This window comes from Scyliorhinus torazame, chromosome 10, assembly GCF_047496885.1.
Source record: "Scyliorhinus torazame isolate Kashiwa2021f chromosome 10, sScyTor2.1, whole genome shotgun sequence".
NCBI lineage: Eukaryota > Metazoa > Chordata > Chondrichthyes > Carcharhiniformes > Scyliorhinidae > Scyliorhinus > Scyliorhinus torazame.
This window is the reverse complement of record NC_092716.1, coordinates 202,285,873-202,301,804: the sequence shown is the minus strand read 5'-3', so window position 1 is coordinate 202,301,804 and position 15,932 is coordinate 202,285,873. Positions and strand designations below refer to the sequence as shown.

At 43.3% G+C, this 15,932-nt stretch overlaps 1 protein-coding gene across 1 annotated transcript in view; it reads right to left on the bottom strand.

Annotated features, from left to right (window-relative positions):
• eif3m (eukaryotic translation initiation factor 3, subunit M) overlaps positions 1–15,932 on the bottom strand; it is a 64,941-nt gene that overhangs the window by 7,011 nt on the left and 41,998 nt on the right. The window contains exons 8-9 of the mRNA XM_072466264.1: positions 13,389–13,470; positions 6,502–6,645 (exon numbers count right to left, since the gene is read on the bottom strand). Of these exons, the coding sequence (XP_072322365.1) occupies positions 6,502–6,645; positions 13,389–13,470 (226 nt within the window). The remainder of the gene's footprint in view (positions 1–6,501; positions 6,646–13,388; positions 13,471–15,932) is intronic.

Sequence of the window (15,932 nt, the reverse complement as noted above, 5' to 3'; positions counted from 1 at the left end):
GGCTCTTTTACAGGAAGGTTGGGGATCAGACTAGGCTTAGGAAAGGGTGGGTAGGGCAGGTATTCCATTCAGGATTAGTTTCAAAATGAGGGGGGTGGCAATTTTGATTAATAAGCAGGTGGCGTTTGAAGTGGGGACTATACTGGCTGACGCTGGGGGGAGGTATGTTATGGTGAGTGGGAAATTGGAGGGGATGCCATGGCGATGGTGAATATTTATGCTCTGAACTGGGACAATGTGGAGTTCATCAGGTGGCTGTTGGGGAAGATCCCGGATTTGGACTCGCAACGGTTGATAATGGAGGCGGTTTAATACTGTTCTGGATCCCAAGGTTGGATCGTTAGAGGTCAGGGAGGGTGTCAGCAGTAGCGAAGGAATTGAAGGGGTTTATGGAACACATTTTTGGGGGGGGGGGGGAAAGAGGAGATCTGTGGAGGTTTGGGAGGCCGAGGGTGAAGGAATGTTTGTTCTTCCATGTGCACAGGATGTACTCCCGAATTGCCTTTTTGGTGCTAGACAAGACGCTGTTGGCGGGAGTAGCCGACGTGGAGTATGCAGCAATTGTTGTGTCGGATCATGCGCCGCATTGGGTGGACTTGCGAGTAAACAGGGGAGGTGGCCAGCGCCCACAGTGGAGGCTGGATGTGGGGCTCTTGTCGGACGAGGAGGTTTGTGAGTGGGTGACGGCGGCCATTCAGGAGGTATGTGGAGCTGGACGACACATGGGAGGTTTTGGCGGCCACACTGTGGGAGGCATTGAAGGCGGTAATGGGAGGGGGGGGTGGGGGGGAGCTTATCTTGATACGGGCACACAGGGAGAAGGCAGAGTGGATGGAGATGGAGGGGCTAGTGGAGGAGTTCTTGCAGGTGGACAGAAGGTATTCAGAGGCCCCGGAGGCGGGGCTGTTGAAGGAGTGGCAGAAACTGCAGATGGAATTTGGGCTTTTATCCATGGGGAAAGCGGTTGGGCAGCTGAGGAGGGTGAGAGGGGTGCTTTACGAATATGGGGAGTAGACGAGCAGGAAGTTGGCACATCAATTGAGGAAACAGCGAGGGAGATCGGGAAAGTGAAGGACGGGGGAGGGGGGGCGGGGGGGAGAGAACATGATCTTGGACCTGGTGGGGCTGAATCGGGATTTTTACAGTAGGCTGTATGAGTCGGAACCCCCGGCGGGGTGGAGGGGATGAGGCAGTTTTTGGGTGGGTTGGAATTGCCGAGGATGGAGGAGGACCTAGTGGAGGCGCTGGGAGCCCCCATTGAGGCAATGCAGTCGGGCCAAGCCCTGGACGGATACCCAGTGTTGTTTTATAAAATGTTTTTGGGAGTCCAGGGGCCCCTGTTGTTGAGGGCGTTTAACGAGGCAAGGGAGCGGGGGTTGCTCCCCCGACATTATCTTAGGCCTCAATTTCCTTGATTTTAAAACGGGATAAAGATCCGGAGCAGTGTGGGTCCTATAGGCCGATCTACTTATTGAACGTGGATGCAAAGCTATTGGCCTCAAGAATTGTTGAGGACTGTGTGCCAGGGGTGATAGTGGAGGACCAAATGGGTTTGTGAAGGGGAGGCATCTGGCAGCCAACATTAGGAGATTATTAAATGTGATAATGATGCCCCCGAGGAATAGAATGTGGAGGTGGTGATCGCCATGGATGCAGAAAAGGCCTTTGATCGAAACTATTTATGGGAGGTTCTGGGATGGTTTGGGTTTGGGCAGGGTTGTGTAGACTGGGTCCAGCTGCTGTACCAGGCACTGGTGGTGGGAGTGCGGATGAACCAGGTGAGCTCAAACTATTTTAGGTTGCATCGGGGGACGAGGCAGGGATGTCTACTCTCCATTGCTGTTTGCCTTGGCTACAGAGCCACTGGCAATGGCGCTGAGCGCGTCGAGGGACTGGCAGGGGATAGTACGGGGGGGGGGGGGGGGTGGAGCATAGGGTCTCTCTTTATGCGGACGATCTGTTGCTGTACATTTCGGACTGGTTGGGAGGTATTGGGGGGATTATGGGGTCTTCGAGGAATTTGGCCGGTTTGCAGGGTATAAACTGAACATGGGGAAGAGTGCGTTCTTTCTAATCCAGGCGAGGGCAGGTATCGACCTTTCTGCACCTGCCGCCCCAGGGGCTACAGGATAAGGTGGTGTCAAAAGCGGGAATAGGGGAGGGGAAGGTATTGGAAATTTATAAGGAGCTGATGGACTGGGAGGGAGTTCCGATAGGGGAGGTGAAGCGGAAATGGGAGAAAGATCTGGGTAGGGAGCTGGAGGCTGGGTTGTGGGAGGATGCCCTGAGGAGAGTTAATGGATCCTCGTCGTTTTAAGGTGATCCACAGGGCTCATGAGACTGTGGCTCAGATGTGCAGGTTTTCTGAAGGGCTGGAGGACAGGTGTGGGTGGGCCCGCGAACCACATCCATGTGTTTTGGGCTTGCCGACGTTATGTAAAGGTTTTGAATGCAAGGGTGGTCCTGAGTCCAGAGGTAGCGATTTTTGGTGTGTCAGAAGACCCGGGAGTCCAGGGTGTGAGAGAGGTCGATGTCTTGGCCTTTGCCTCCCTGTATCCCGGAGACAGATCTTGCTAGCATGGAGGGACTCGGACCCCCCGAAGTCGCAGGTGTGGGTGAGTGACATGGGCTTGGTGTCTCTCGGCTTGAAAAAAATTAAGTTCGCCCTGAGGAGCACGATGGAAGGGTTTGCCCGGAGGTGGCAGCCGTTTACCAACTTCTTTGGGAAGAATTAATTTGTCAGCAGGGTGGACGGTGGGGGACAAGGTGGGGAATTTCTGTTGGGGTGTTGGTCATGTAAGCCACGTTGGCTGGTTTTGGGGTGTGTGGATTTGGTAACCATAGACATGCCCATCCAGTGGAGAGGTTATCCTCCTCCACTCTCTGCACAGCTTTACTGCCTAAATTCTTCAAAGTTCGGGTAAAAGGTGCCAAGAAGACCACCATCATACCAGTGCCAAAGAAGAAGCAGTCGACATGCCTCAATGACTATCGTCCAGTGGCCTTGACAGCGATCGCAATGAAGTGCTTCGAGAGGTTGGTCATGAGGCACATCCAACTCAAAATTCCCAGAATGCGTAGAACCACTGCAATTCGCATACCATCGCAACCGGTCCACATCAGCCGCCATCTCCCTGGCCCTACACTCATCCCTGGAGCATCTTGACAACAAGGACTCACACATCAGACTCCTATCTCTTGACGACAGCTCTGCCTTCAACATCATAATCCAAGCCAAGCTCATATTAAAGCTCCAAAATCTAGGATTTGGCTCCTCACTCTGCAAGTTGATCCTCTGGCCCATCGACCACAATCAGCAAGGATAAACAACAACACCTCCTCCACAATAGTCCTCAATACTGGGGCTCCGCAAGGCTGTGTACCTAGCCTCCTACTGTACTCCCTGTACACACAACTGCGTGGCGAAATTTGACTCCAACTCCATCTACAAGTTTGCTGACGACACGACCGTAGTGGGTCGGAACTCAAACAACGATGAGTCAGAATACAGGAGGGAGATAGAGAACCTAGTGGAGTGGTGCACCGACAACAATCTCTCCCTCAATGCCAGCAAAATTAAAGAACTGGTCATTGACTTCAGGAAGCAAAGTATCGTACACACCCCTATCTACATCAATGGTGCCGATGTGTAAATGGTTGACAGCTTCAAATTCCTAGGTGTGCACATCACCAACAATCTGTACTGGTCCACCCACGCCAACGCTATGACAAAGAAAGCACAAAACAGCTCCTATACTTTCTTAGGAAACTAAGGAAATTCGGCATGTCCATATTGACTCTTACCAACTTTTACAGATGCACCATAGAAAGCATCTTCTGGTTGCATCACAGCCTGGTGTGGCAACTGCTCGGCCCATGAGGGTAAGAAACTATAGAGCCGTGAACTCCCCCCAGTCCATCACACGAACCCATCCATCGACTGTCTACACCTCCTGCTGCCTTGGGAAAGCGGGCAGCATAACCTCTCCCACCCGGCTTATTCATTCTTCAACTTCTTCCATCGGGCAGGAGAAACAAAAGTCTGGGAACACACACTAACAGATTCAAAAGCAGCTTCTTCCCCGCTGACACCAGACTCCTAAACAACCCTCTTATTGACTGATCTGATCTCTTCACACATCTTCTCCTCTGAATGGTACTACACTCCTGTATGCTTCACCCGATGCCTGTGTCTATGTATTTACATTGTGTATTTTATGTTTGCCCTGTGTATTTTCTTTTCATGTACAGAATGATCTGTCTGAACTGTACGCAGAACAATACTTTTCACTGTACCTCGGTACACGTGACAATAAACAAATCAAATCCAATAAGCCGGAGCTGCCCTGTGTGCGACTATTCACTCCATGGCCCGCCACCAGAAGTCCACTTCTGAAAATATTTTTGCACTCAGTTGCATACAACAGTTGTGAATATATAGTAAACCCAATTTAAGCAAAAGGCATTTCGACAATGAATCATTTTTTAAAATAAACTTGACTTCAAGTTAAAAATAATCTAAACACCTCAACAAATGAGGAGGCATAAGAACTGGGATTATTTTTAAATTAACACTTTAGTGAATATGGTACTAAAGCAGAAATAGGGCATTTTAATTTTGTACGTAGTCAAAACCTTTTTGGGAGGTACAAACAATCTTTTGGAAACGACCCGAGAAAAATTCTCATTATCCTATGGCAGTCACTCACTGCTCTAAAACTGTTCATTCTCGCAAAGGAGGATTTAAGATAGGGAGCATACTTCCACAACAGAGATACAGCCCCACAGACTCAGGTTTTAATGCATCCTTCAAGGTTAGAATTTTCATCAAAAAAGCTTTCCATGTGTAGAAAGAGATATTTGATGGAAACGTTTTCAACCATTAGTGAAAGATGTCTCAAACTTCAAAAATCAAATTAATTCTTCGATCTATTTTGAGAGGTGTGTTCAGGCACTATTTTCTTTTGCCTCGATTAAATTTAGGACACAAAAGATAAAAACCGAATTGAAAGTTTAGTTGCTCAGAAATAGATTTGTGATGCTTTCCAAGGATCCATGTTAAACATCACAACTACAGTTTTATACAATTATGTAAAACTTCAAAACAATTCACCAAATCACTTGAGGAGAACAGGAAAACAACTTGACATTGAGATAAAAGATTTTGCAAACCCTTTGCCAACTTGCTAAAAGCAATATCCTGTCTATTTGTGGAAACCCCTCATCTCTACCAAAACACATCCTGTGTTTATGATGCCATATAAAAATGGAGAATTAAAACTACAGGCCGTTAGGTTCACACAATCTGAGCACAGAATTCTACTGTGAAACAAGACTAAGAGCCTTTAAATGGCGCAGCTGCAATATACAAACTGAAATCCTTTGTTCCTCATGATATATTGGTATTAACTATCAAACCAACAGCCATCCATTTAACAATGACAAGAATTTTCTGACGTTTGGTTACTTTAACAGCAATTAAATGATTTATTGGAGCATTACAATTCTGGTTCAGAATTGTGAATCCTCAAGTTCACAGCTTTTAATGGAAGACTATCACATTTTTCAATGCAAATATCTAATGTTTAATGCTAACAAATAATTTCAGATTAAATAAAATACTGCAGCCTTTTTAAACATGAGAAGTGTTGTTTCAGCTACTGTGATTCTCGGAGACTTAAACAGAAGTTTATTTGGTTATGTAGGCCTGACAAACACCATACTTCTTAATAAGAATGGTCCAGTTCAAATGCATCTGTGGACAATCATCAACAGTGCTTCAAGAGTGATCTGCTGCGTGTGCTTGATCAGTCTGGAAATTAACCATTCCTTAAACATTTTATCCCCCCTCTGGGGGCCGGTTTAGCTCAGTTGGCTGGAGATCTGATTTGTGATGCTGAGCGAGGCCAGCAGCGCGGGTTCAATCCCTGTACCGGCTGAGATTATTCATGAAGGTTTGCCTTCTCAACCTTGCCCCTCACCTGAGCTGTGGTGAGCCTCAGGTTAAATCACCACCAGTTAGTTCTCCCCCTCAAAGGCAAAAGCAGTCTATGGTCATCTGGGACTATGGCAACTTTACTTTCTTTCCTCCCTTAAGACTTACAAACTCACCCTTCCCTAGAATGTAATAGTCCCAAAACTAAGTATTTTGATTGCAAAGAATCAAAAGGAGAACAGGCCAAGCAGGGAAAGACTTGATTTGAAAATTGTGTTTAATTTCCTCTATCTGGGATGGGAAGTTCCATATTTTCATTAGCAAGCAGCTCACCACCAGGTGAGAGGTCTACAAATATACCAATCCAGCTCACGTCACTCACTGGCAAAAATGCCAAAGTTACAAAATTCCGGGGTCCAAAAGGAAGGGTCGGTAAGGTAGAAGTACATTCAACATATCTCAAGTATTATTATACTTAAGATTATAAATCAGTAAATGTGTGTAAATCACTCTCATTATGGTACACTATTAATAAATTCAACAGTGAGTTAGTTCACTTTGCTTACCATCAATAACAAATGCTTCAACATCCTCCTCAGCCATCTGAAGCTCCTGCTGAAGCGTGTCAAAGGAAATCTCCTTGTTATCTACTGCCATTCCCATCAAGGTTAAGAGTCTCATTTTTGCTGTGTTCTGTTCATGACAAAGTCCTGCAATCAATGAAAAAAGTTAGGCCGTTGTTCTCTATACTCAATGCACGAGTTTGTCAACTCTCAGTGAACAATTTCTACTTAACCATTACATGTCAAAGTTCTGAACCATATGAAGTCTTATTTACGTTATGTACTCAATTTGACTAAATTTTTCATCGTTAATAAAAAGCAAACACTGGGGCAAGAATTAGACCGAATAACACCCAAGTCAAAAATAAAAGGGCACTTATTGAACTACTACATTACACACAAAATGTTCTGTAACTAAAATAATTAATTGAAATCCATACAGAGACATAGGGAAAAAAATTAAGGAACAATATCAAATTTATTCATCATAAAACAGAAAGAAAATCTTGCATGCAAGTCCTGCATAATGTTACAGCCAGCATTCAAATTTTAATTAATATTGCCTCATCAAACAATGCATTAGTGGCAACAGAACAGTGAAAAACATAATTCACATGAATGAGGGACACTAGGGCAAAACTCCAGCTAATGTGAACTAATGGAAAATTACACAAAAATTAATTAGCGCACACTATTCCTAATTAACAAATGCAAATGAGATACTGATGAACTTTAAGCAGGGTGGTGGTGATGAGACTAGGTTTATTGAAAGGGTACATATGTTAGGGCAAAGCAGTTGACAAAAGATTGTTACTTTTGGCCTATCTTGTCAACATTAATAAAGGCAAATTATGACTTCAGGAATCATGCCGCCTGTTGGAGATACCCTGCAAAACTTCATCCTGCACTTCTAATGCATTGGTGATCCATAAATATTAGACTGCCCTTTTACTTTATATCAGGAGTAAATATTTGTAAAATGCTAATTAATTCAGAACTGTAAATCTTCAACTAAAGTTCCTGTTTGTACACAAAAATACAAGCAATATTTCAGAAATTGGAGACCCTTCTGACCGCTTCACATGGATGTTAAATTGGTGAACACAACAGCAGAGTTTCCAGACATTCTCACTCACATCTCCAGACTTACGAAGAACCAAGCAATCTCTGTAGGTCACAATGGAATATCCAGTCAACAGAACAATTAAACAAAAGCCTGTACACTTTTGAGATGCAAGTTGTAATTTGTTGCTAGAGTATCTCAGACAGGAAGGTCACATATTTGGAACAATAACTTTGTGTATTCAAACTGCTGCAATACTCAGGCTCAGAAGGAGGAAACACCAATTTAAATTTAATTAAAGGTAACAATTCAAAAATGATGAGTAGGGACGACTAACCCCAGCTTTACCTTCATTTCATGTCTAGTTGTTTAATGAACACTAATGCTTGGTTACTAAATGTGTGTAGGAAACTACAGGAATGTGTTTAATACAAGAAATCAAGAAAGGCACTGCCCAGATTAGTGTCAGGTGCAAATACTCTTCAGCTAGGTCTTTCCCACAGTAGGTTCACTATGGAAATAAAACATGGTAATAGAACAGTTCACAGATGCATCATGTGGTAGCATCTGCCTTGGTCTTACATTTCCTGCCACTGAGCAGCGCCTCATCTGTTACACATCTCTACTGTACTCAGTTTATACAATGGTATAAATCATTTTTTTTTTTCCAAACTGTAAAATGTTTGCCAGTTCATACATGTGGTGTTGCTGATAACTACTTGGCTAAATAATTACCAGGTAATTGCTCAGCAGACCTCCATTATCCTCTCAATTATAATGTCTCATTAAAACAAATGCTTGCATTCTGCCTTTCCCCACCCCCCAGTTTAATTTTCTAATTGTTCTTAGTCAGTCCCTGGAGATTGAAAATGATTTACTTCCACTCCGATTCAGTGGGTTGTGAAATAGCAGATATGTGCAATGTACAATCCGCAGACTCACATTTGAGGCAGGCAATGCTTGAAAGCTTGGATAAATGGGTTATTTGTAGGTTTATGCGTTTCTCTGATGCTTTGACTTTGCCTCTGCAGTCCCAAAGACTCAATTTTTGGTGCCTTTCTAAAGCACGTTTTGGTTGGCCATAGGCTGGGGTCTCCCATGAGTAAGCGGGTACTCCTGACCTCATCAGGCATGCATTCAGGACAACCCTAAAGCGTTTATGCTGACCTTCTGGGAGTCTCCTGCCACAACCTAGTTCCAAGTAGAGCAGTTGCTTCAGCAATGTAGTGTCGGCATACGAATGACATACCCCACCTGGTAGAGCTGGTTTGGAGTGTTAATGCCTTGACACTAGGCACGTTGGCTCGGAGAGGACACTGCTTTCCTTGCCACCAGATTTGAAGGATCTTGTGAAGGTACCGTTAATAGTACTTCTCTAGTGTTCTTTTTTTAAAAAAATTTAGAGTATCCAATTCATTATTTCCTATTAAGGGGCAATTTAGCGTGACCAATCCACCTAACCTGCACATCTTTGGGTTGTGGGGCCGAAACCCATACAAACATGGGGAGAATGTGCAAACTCCACACGGACAGTGACCCAGGGCCGGGATCGAACCTGGGTCCTCGGCGTCATGAGGCAGCAATTCTCTCGTGTTCTGAACTGCCTGAAGGTTATCCAAGTCTCCAAAATGTATAGGAGCACAGGGATTACTGCTGCTCATTATCCAAGCACATAAGCCAATACAAACAATTGTATATAAAATCATGACAGCACAAATAACATGGACAGTGGCGCATCAGGTCAAATTTGAGTAGTTCAATCGCAATGTTGCTGGGTCAAAATACTGTGGGTGTACCCACACCACATGGGACTGCTCCTGATAATCAACTTGCATTGTAATACAGTCAGGATTTGGGGTTTTCAGAACCAGCGGCTACATTGTTTTAAGACAGATCTGTGCGGTTTCATTCTGCGTGCCTTCTCACCTGCTTTTGATGTGCCTCTTAAAATGTAAAAGAAACATTATCCCTAAAAACGAACAGATGCCTGCTATAAAATATTTTTAGATCAGCAGTTTCCTAGCAATCCTGGAAAGATTGAAAGAACGCCCAGCACCCAAATATATCTAAAACTACAAGGGTTCAATTCCCTTTCCACTCACATGGCAGGGAATAGAGAAGAGAGAAAGCAGTGCTTTATAGCTCATACAGGTTACTGAAATTAAGGCCCCGGCAACAAACCAGAGTCTTCAGCTGCTCAATGAAATGAAAACGAAAGAGAAAGGAATCATAGAATTTACAGTGCAGAAGGAGGCCATTCAGCCCATCGAGTCTGCACCAGCCCTTGGAAAGAGCACCCTACTTAAGCCCATACCTTCACCCTATCCCTGCAACCCACCTAACCTTTTTGGACACTAAAGGCAATTTATCATGGCCAATCCACCTAACCTGCACATCTTTGGACTGTGGGAGGAAACAGAGTACCCGGAGGAAACCCACGCAGACACAGGGAGAACATGCAGACTCCGCACAGGCAGTGACCCAACCTGGGACCCTGGAGCTGTGAAGCAACTGTGCTACCGTGCTGCCCTAGGAGAGCAATGTATGAGAGAGAGAGTGAGTCAGTCAGAGCGAAATAAGGAAGAGAAAATGAAATCACATTGAAAAATAGCTTTGGAAGCCTGTGTGTTAAGGTACAAATTAGCCAAAAATTTGAGATTACTGCAAGCAACTTCAAATGTATACTATGAATGCATTGGGATTTACAAGCCTTAAAGAATATTAGTCCAAATCCTCCAGTCGCCAGATCATCAGAGACTCAAAAATGTACGTCAGAACTCAACTCAAATTCTGATACGCTGACCTCTGTGGGAATTGCCAACAAAGTGTTACCTTGCAACACCCCTGCTCCCTTGGACACTTTGCAACATCTCCAACTGAGCTCGAGTCGGAGACTTTGGACAGTTCCAATGTACTTAGCTGACAATTACCCCAAATTAGTCCAAATTTCTCTCTTCTCAACCCCCATCTTCCCCCACCACCCAAAACCAAAAGGTAGCCCTCAACAAAATTAAGCTAGGGTGTTTTCCCCTCAAAAAGAGCTCTTGAAAAAAAAAATATTTTGCCCCCTGCCTAATATTCTGAATCTTCTTACAAAACAGCTTACTCGCTGTCAGACTAATTTCTAAGCATGAGCTGTATTACTCTTTCCAAGAGCCAGTGCAGGCTCGATGGGCCGAATGGCCTCCTTCTGCACTGTAAATTCTATGAATCTATGAATTACAGAGACATCAGATGCGCATAGCATTGTTTCAAGTACCAAGTTTTAAAAGCATCTAAATTTCTGCCAAACACATTTACTTATTACTGTTATGTCAAAATCCTAATGCAGCAATAAAGTATTCTGCATCACTAAGCAATTTCTGCATTTGTTAAACCCTGCCATCCTAAAGCATGTGCAAGATGAAAATTGCATCTTAATACAAATAAGACACTAGAAATCACTGCACCTTTTAAACAGTCAATTACACAGCACTGTGGGAGTGCTGAAGTGTTAATTACCACTCCCTCCAGCAGTGTGTAAATAAGGAGACTGCTGACACCAACACTCCCTGCTTTAATGATTAAGCAGATTATCTAGTTTGTGGAGTAGAGTGTGATAGAACTTGAACAGTTTTCTGCAGCAATTCACTGAGCACATCTTTTGCTCAGTACAGGTTGGAACTATGTATATTTAATCAGACCGCTCTCAATGTATAGTGTTTGATAAGTGGACATAAATCCTTTCTCTAAATAAACAGCAACTTCACAGAGTCGGCACATTAAGTATGGTCATTGACACTTTTAAAGGTTAGAAGGTTAATGCTAAAAACAATGTTACCCCCAAACTGCTGCATAATGAGAATTTGCAGGTCACTGCTGGGTACAATTCCACCTCACAAACAAAATGACATCCTGAATGATCAACGGATTTCTGTATTGGCAGACTATCCCAGTTTTAAAATAACCATCTTTTTTCCATTCAACATATAAAACCATTAGAGAACATTTCTTTAAAAAAAAAATTTAGAGTATTCAATTTTTTTTTCCAATTAAGGGGCAATTTAGCAAGGCCAATTCACCTACCCTGCACATCTTTGGTTGTGGGGGTGAGACCCACGCAGACACAATGTGCAAACTCCACACGGACAGCGACCCTGGGCTGGGATCGAACCCGGGTCCTTGACATCAGAGAAGATTTCTAGCATTTCATATGTGTAATTAGTAAAATGCAATGAGGAACACTACAGTGATTACAGTATGTCACCAAATCAATTAAAAAATCACTATCCAAACCCCCCCCATCCTGCAGAAATCCACCATCAACTTTTAAAGCATGATGTATTTGAAGATATTACTTGTTTTTAATAACGTACTTCAGCAGTTGTTCTGCTATTTATTCATTCTTGCTTAAAGGGAGGCCAATAACTTCGAGATTTGTAAATTAAAGCACCCTCTATAAAAATGCCTGGCCTTTGTGAATATGAACATGGAAAAGAAAAACGGTGCAATATTTCACACAAATTCCAGTCCCATCTGTGGCAGGAATAGGAGCAGACGAGACTGGAAAATTTTCAGAGGAGTCAATCGGAAGGGATGAATTAGACATTCTGAATTCTCCCTCCCTGAACCTGAGCAGGTGCCGGAATGTGGCGACTAGGGGATTTTCACTAACTTCATTGCAGTGTTAATGTAAGCCTACTTGTGACACTAATAAAGATTATTATTATCACTATTCCTTCATGGTCGCTGGGTCAAAATCCTGGAACTCACTTCGTGATATTTCTTAACGTCACAAGCAGTAATGTGTAATTAGGGCACTTTCCTGCCCTATGCCTTTTGAGTCCCTTAATGTCCAAAAATCAGTCTTGAACATCCTCAAACCTGAGCATCTACAGCCCTCAGGAGGTAGAAAATTCCAAAGATTTGAAACCGTGAAGAAATTGATCCTAACTCCAGTCCTAAATGATTTTCTAATTCTCCCTCTCCAAGTTGAAGTCCCTATACTTTTGTAGGGAATTCTCTTCCCTTGCAAAACGACACAGATTAGGAGCTCTGCACAAGGAATCACAGTCAACAGCAACAATTTGGGATTCACTTTATAAACTAATTTATTAGTTTAATGTCAACGGTAGACTTTATATAAAAATCTCAATGGCCAATTCAAAAATATTAACCCAAATGTGTAGTGACTAAGAAAGCAGGACGGTGCTTGTGACGTTAAGAAATATTACGAAGTGAGTTCCAGGATTTTGACCCAGCGACCATGAAGGAATAGTGATAATAATAATAATCTTTATTAGTGTCACAAGTAGGCTTATATTAACACTGCAATGAAGTTAGTGAAAATCCCCTAGTCGCCACATTCCGGCACCTGCTCAGGTTCAGGGAGGGAGAATTCAGAATGTCTAATTCACCTAGCAAGCACGTCTTTTGGGACTTGTGGGAGGAAACCGGAGCACCCGGAGGAAACCCATGCAGACACGGGGAGAACGTGCAGACATAGTTCCAAATCAGAATGATGTATGACTCGGAGGGAAACGTGCAGGTGGTGTTCTCATGCAAATGCTGCCCTTGTTATTCTAGGTGGTAGAGGTTGTGGGTTTGAAAGGTTGTGAGGTACCGACTAAGGAGTCTTGATGTGTTGCTGCAGTGCATCTCGCAGATAATTTACGCTGCTGCTGCCAATGCACATTGGTGATGGAGGGAGTGAATGTTTAAAATTTTTGCGAGACAATTATTCAAAGTGAAATAATCCATCTTTCTAAACAATTCAGCCATGAAGAAAATAAAGTGTACTCTTTCAAACTACAAGTGTTAGCTATTATTTGAAAGAATTAAATCTCACCCAATGAATCGATGAAATCTTTGTTATTCTGGTAGAATTTGACATAGGCCACTAATTTTCCACTAACAAAAATAGTCAAGAGCTATTGAAAAAAGACAGATACATAAAGTTAATATAAATCCAGTGTGAAGTTACATAACAAACTGTTGGTGCACAATTAAAATGCATATATTTATACAGACGGAGTAATACTGTGCCAGATATTCAAAACGGAAGCTAACTTGGACGGGGGGGGGGAATTTTGGCATGCTACCAGGTTTCATTGTGAGAAAACTGTAGTTAATCAGAAACATTTATCAAATAGGCTTATAAACAGTTTATTTATTTTAAATAGTCACAGACTAAAACAAATCAATGTTAAATATCAGGAGACAATAACAACAGGAGGTCTTGACTTAAACTTTTTGTAACTGTTCAGAAAAATTAAGCCATGTGACATTAAGCAACCATAATTTTTAAAAGACAACAAAAAATGTTGGAAACACTCAGCATGTCTGGCAGCATCCGTGGAGAGTGAAACAGAGTTAGAGTTTCAGGTTGATGACCTTTCATTAGAACGGACATGGACCACGACAACTGGAACCTCCCCCTCACATGCAACATTTTTCTCCACCCACAAGGAGTCTTTAAACCTGGCACTGGGCAGGCAATAAATCCTCCAGAATTCCTGCTGGTGGCTGCAGAGAACACATCTATTGCCCCAACCATACAGCCCCCTATCACCACTACATTCCTTTTCTCATACTTCTCTTGAATGGTATCCTGCACAATGATGGTCTGTTTGCCACCATACTCACCCAATAGATAGAAAGCACCTCACATAAACGACAGAAGAGTTCCAACACAAAATATGGCCATGTCTGTACTGGCTCTCCAAATGAGTAATTCACTTAAGTGCCGTTCCCTTGCCTTCTCCCTGTAGCCCTGCACATTCTCTCTTTTCAGATAATAATCCAATTCCCTCTTGAATGACTTGATGGAACCTTCCTCCACCACACTCAGGAACTGCATTCCCAATCTTAACCACTCAGAGTTAAAACATTTCACCTTGGTCACTTTTACCAATTACTTTGCATTTGTGCCCTTGCATTCTCGACCCTTTCGCAAGTGGGAACAGTTTCTCCAAATCCATGTCCAGATCCCTCAAGATTTTGAATATCTATCAAATCTCCTCTTATCATCAAGAAGACAGCACCAATTTCTCCAATCTTCATAACAGATATTCCTCATCCCGGAACTGTTCATGAATTATTTTCCCACACTCTCGCCAGTGCCTTCATCTGTTGGCCAAAGTCAAGGGCCGAGGTTCCTCCATTGTTACATCCTGGATCCCCAGACCCACCTTACTCGTAGTCACACCCTCTCATCCCTGATCACTGGCCAACTCAAAGTTCCACTTAACCCATGGAGTGTGACTCCCTCCTGGAACAAAGTGTCCCAGTAACTCTTCTTTCCTCTTTCCCCCTCCCCCCCTCCCCACTACCCCGTTGATGCCCTGTCTGCAGTGCAGCAACTCTTGGCAAAGCTCCTGAACTACAGAAACTTACCGCAGATATCGTTGGTCTGGGATTACAACACTCTGCACTAACTCACATACCGAAGTTAAAGCATGCCACCTGTCTTGCCATGACTATTTAGCCTTAATTAGTTACTATAATAATAATCATTATTGTCACAAGTAGGCTTACATTAACACTGCAATGAAGTTACTGTGAAAATCCCCTGTCGCCACACTCCGATGCCTGTTCAGGTGCACTGAGGGAGAATTCAGAATGTCCAATTCACCTAAAAGCAGGTCTTTCGGGATTTGTGGGAAGAAACCAGAGCACCTAGAGGAAACCCATGCAGCCACGGGGAGAATGACTCCGCACAGTAACCCAAGCCAGGAATCGAACCTGGGACCCTGGTGCTGCGAAGCAACAGTGCTAACCACTGTGCTACAGGGCCGCCTTAATTTTATAAAGTAATAACAAAATAATAACTAACAGTTTCCTAGCTTAGAGCCAAAAAAGAGCAACACTCAGCAGGCACTGAACAAAAAAATGAAAGCACGTCCCTCTTCTGCACCAAATTCCCACTCTGAAGCACTCTGATTACTCTGTGCTCCAGTGTCAGAAAATTCCATTTATTTAGATACAGCTGGTGATTGAATTTTGGATTCAAAATGATGTTTGATACCGGCATTCGCGAGCACTTGGTAGCATGTCAAAATATCTCTTGTAGCCCCAGCCCGATCTGAAATAGGGTTGAACAACCAATGCAAGAAGCCAAGATTTTGACCTACAGTTCAAATTAAAATAGGCATTGAAAGTCCCATTTGGATTAGATTCTCCGCCATGCAACCGAGACAGTTTTTACCTCAAAACGCCCTGCAGTCTGCTGTCCTAATGAAATGTTTAATTCAAGCTATGGAAAAATAATTTAACATGCTACATTTGAAAAAGTTCAACAGCATGTGGGAATTGAACAAATGCCCAGTAATCCTCACTTCAATGCTCCCAGCATTATAACCAAAAGATCAAAGGGGACTTTTGGGACCCATCC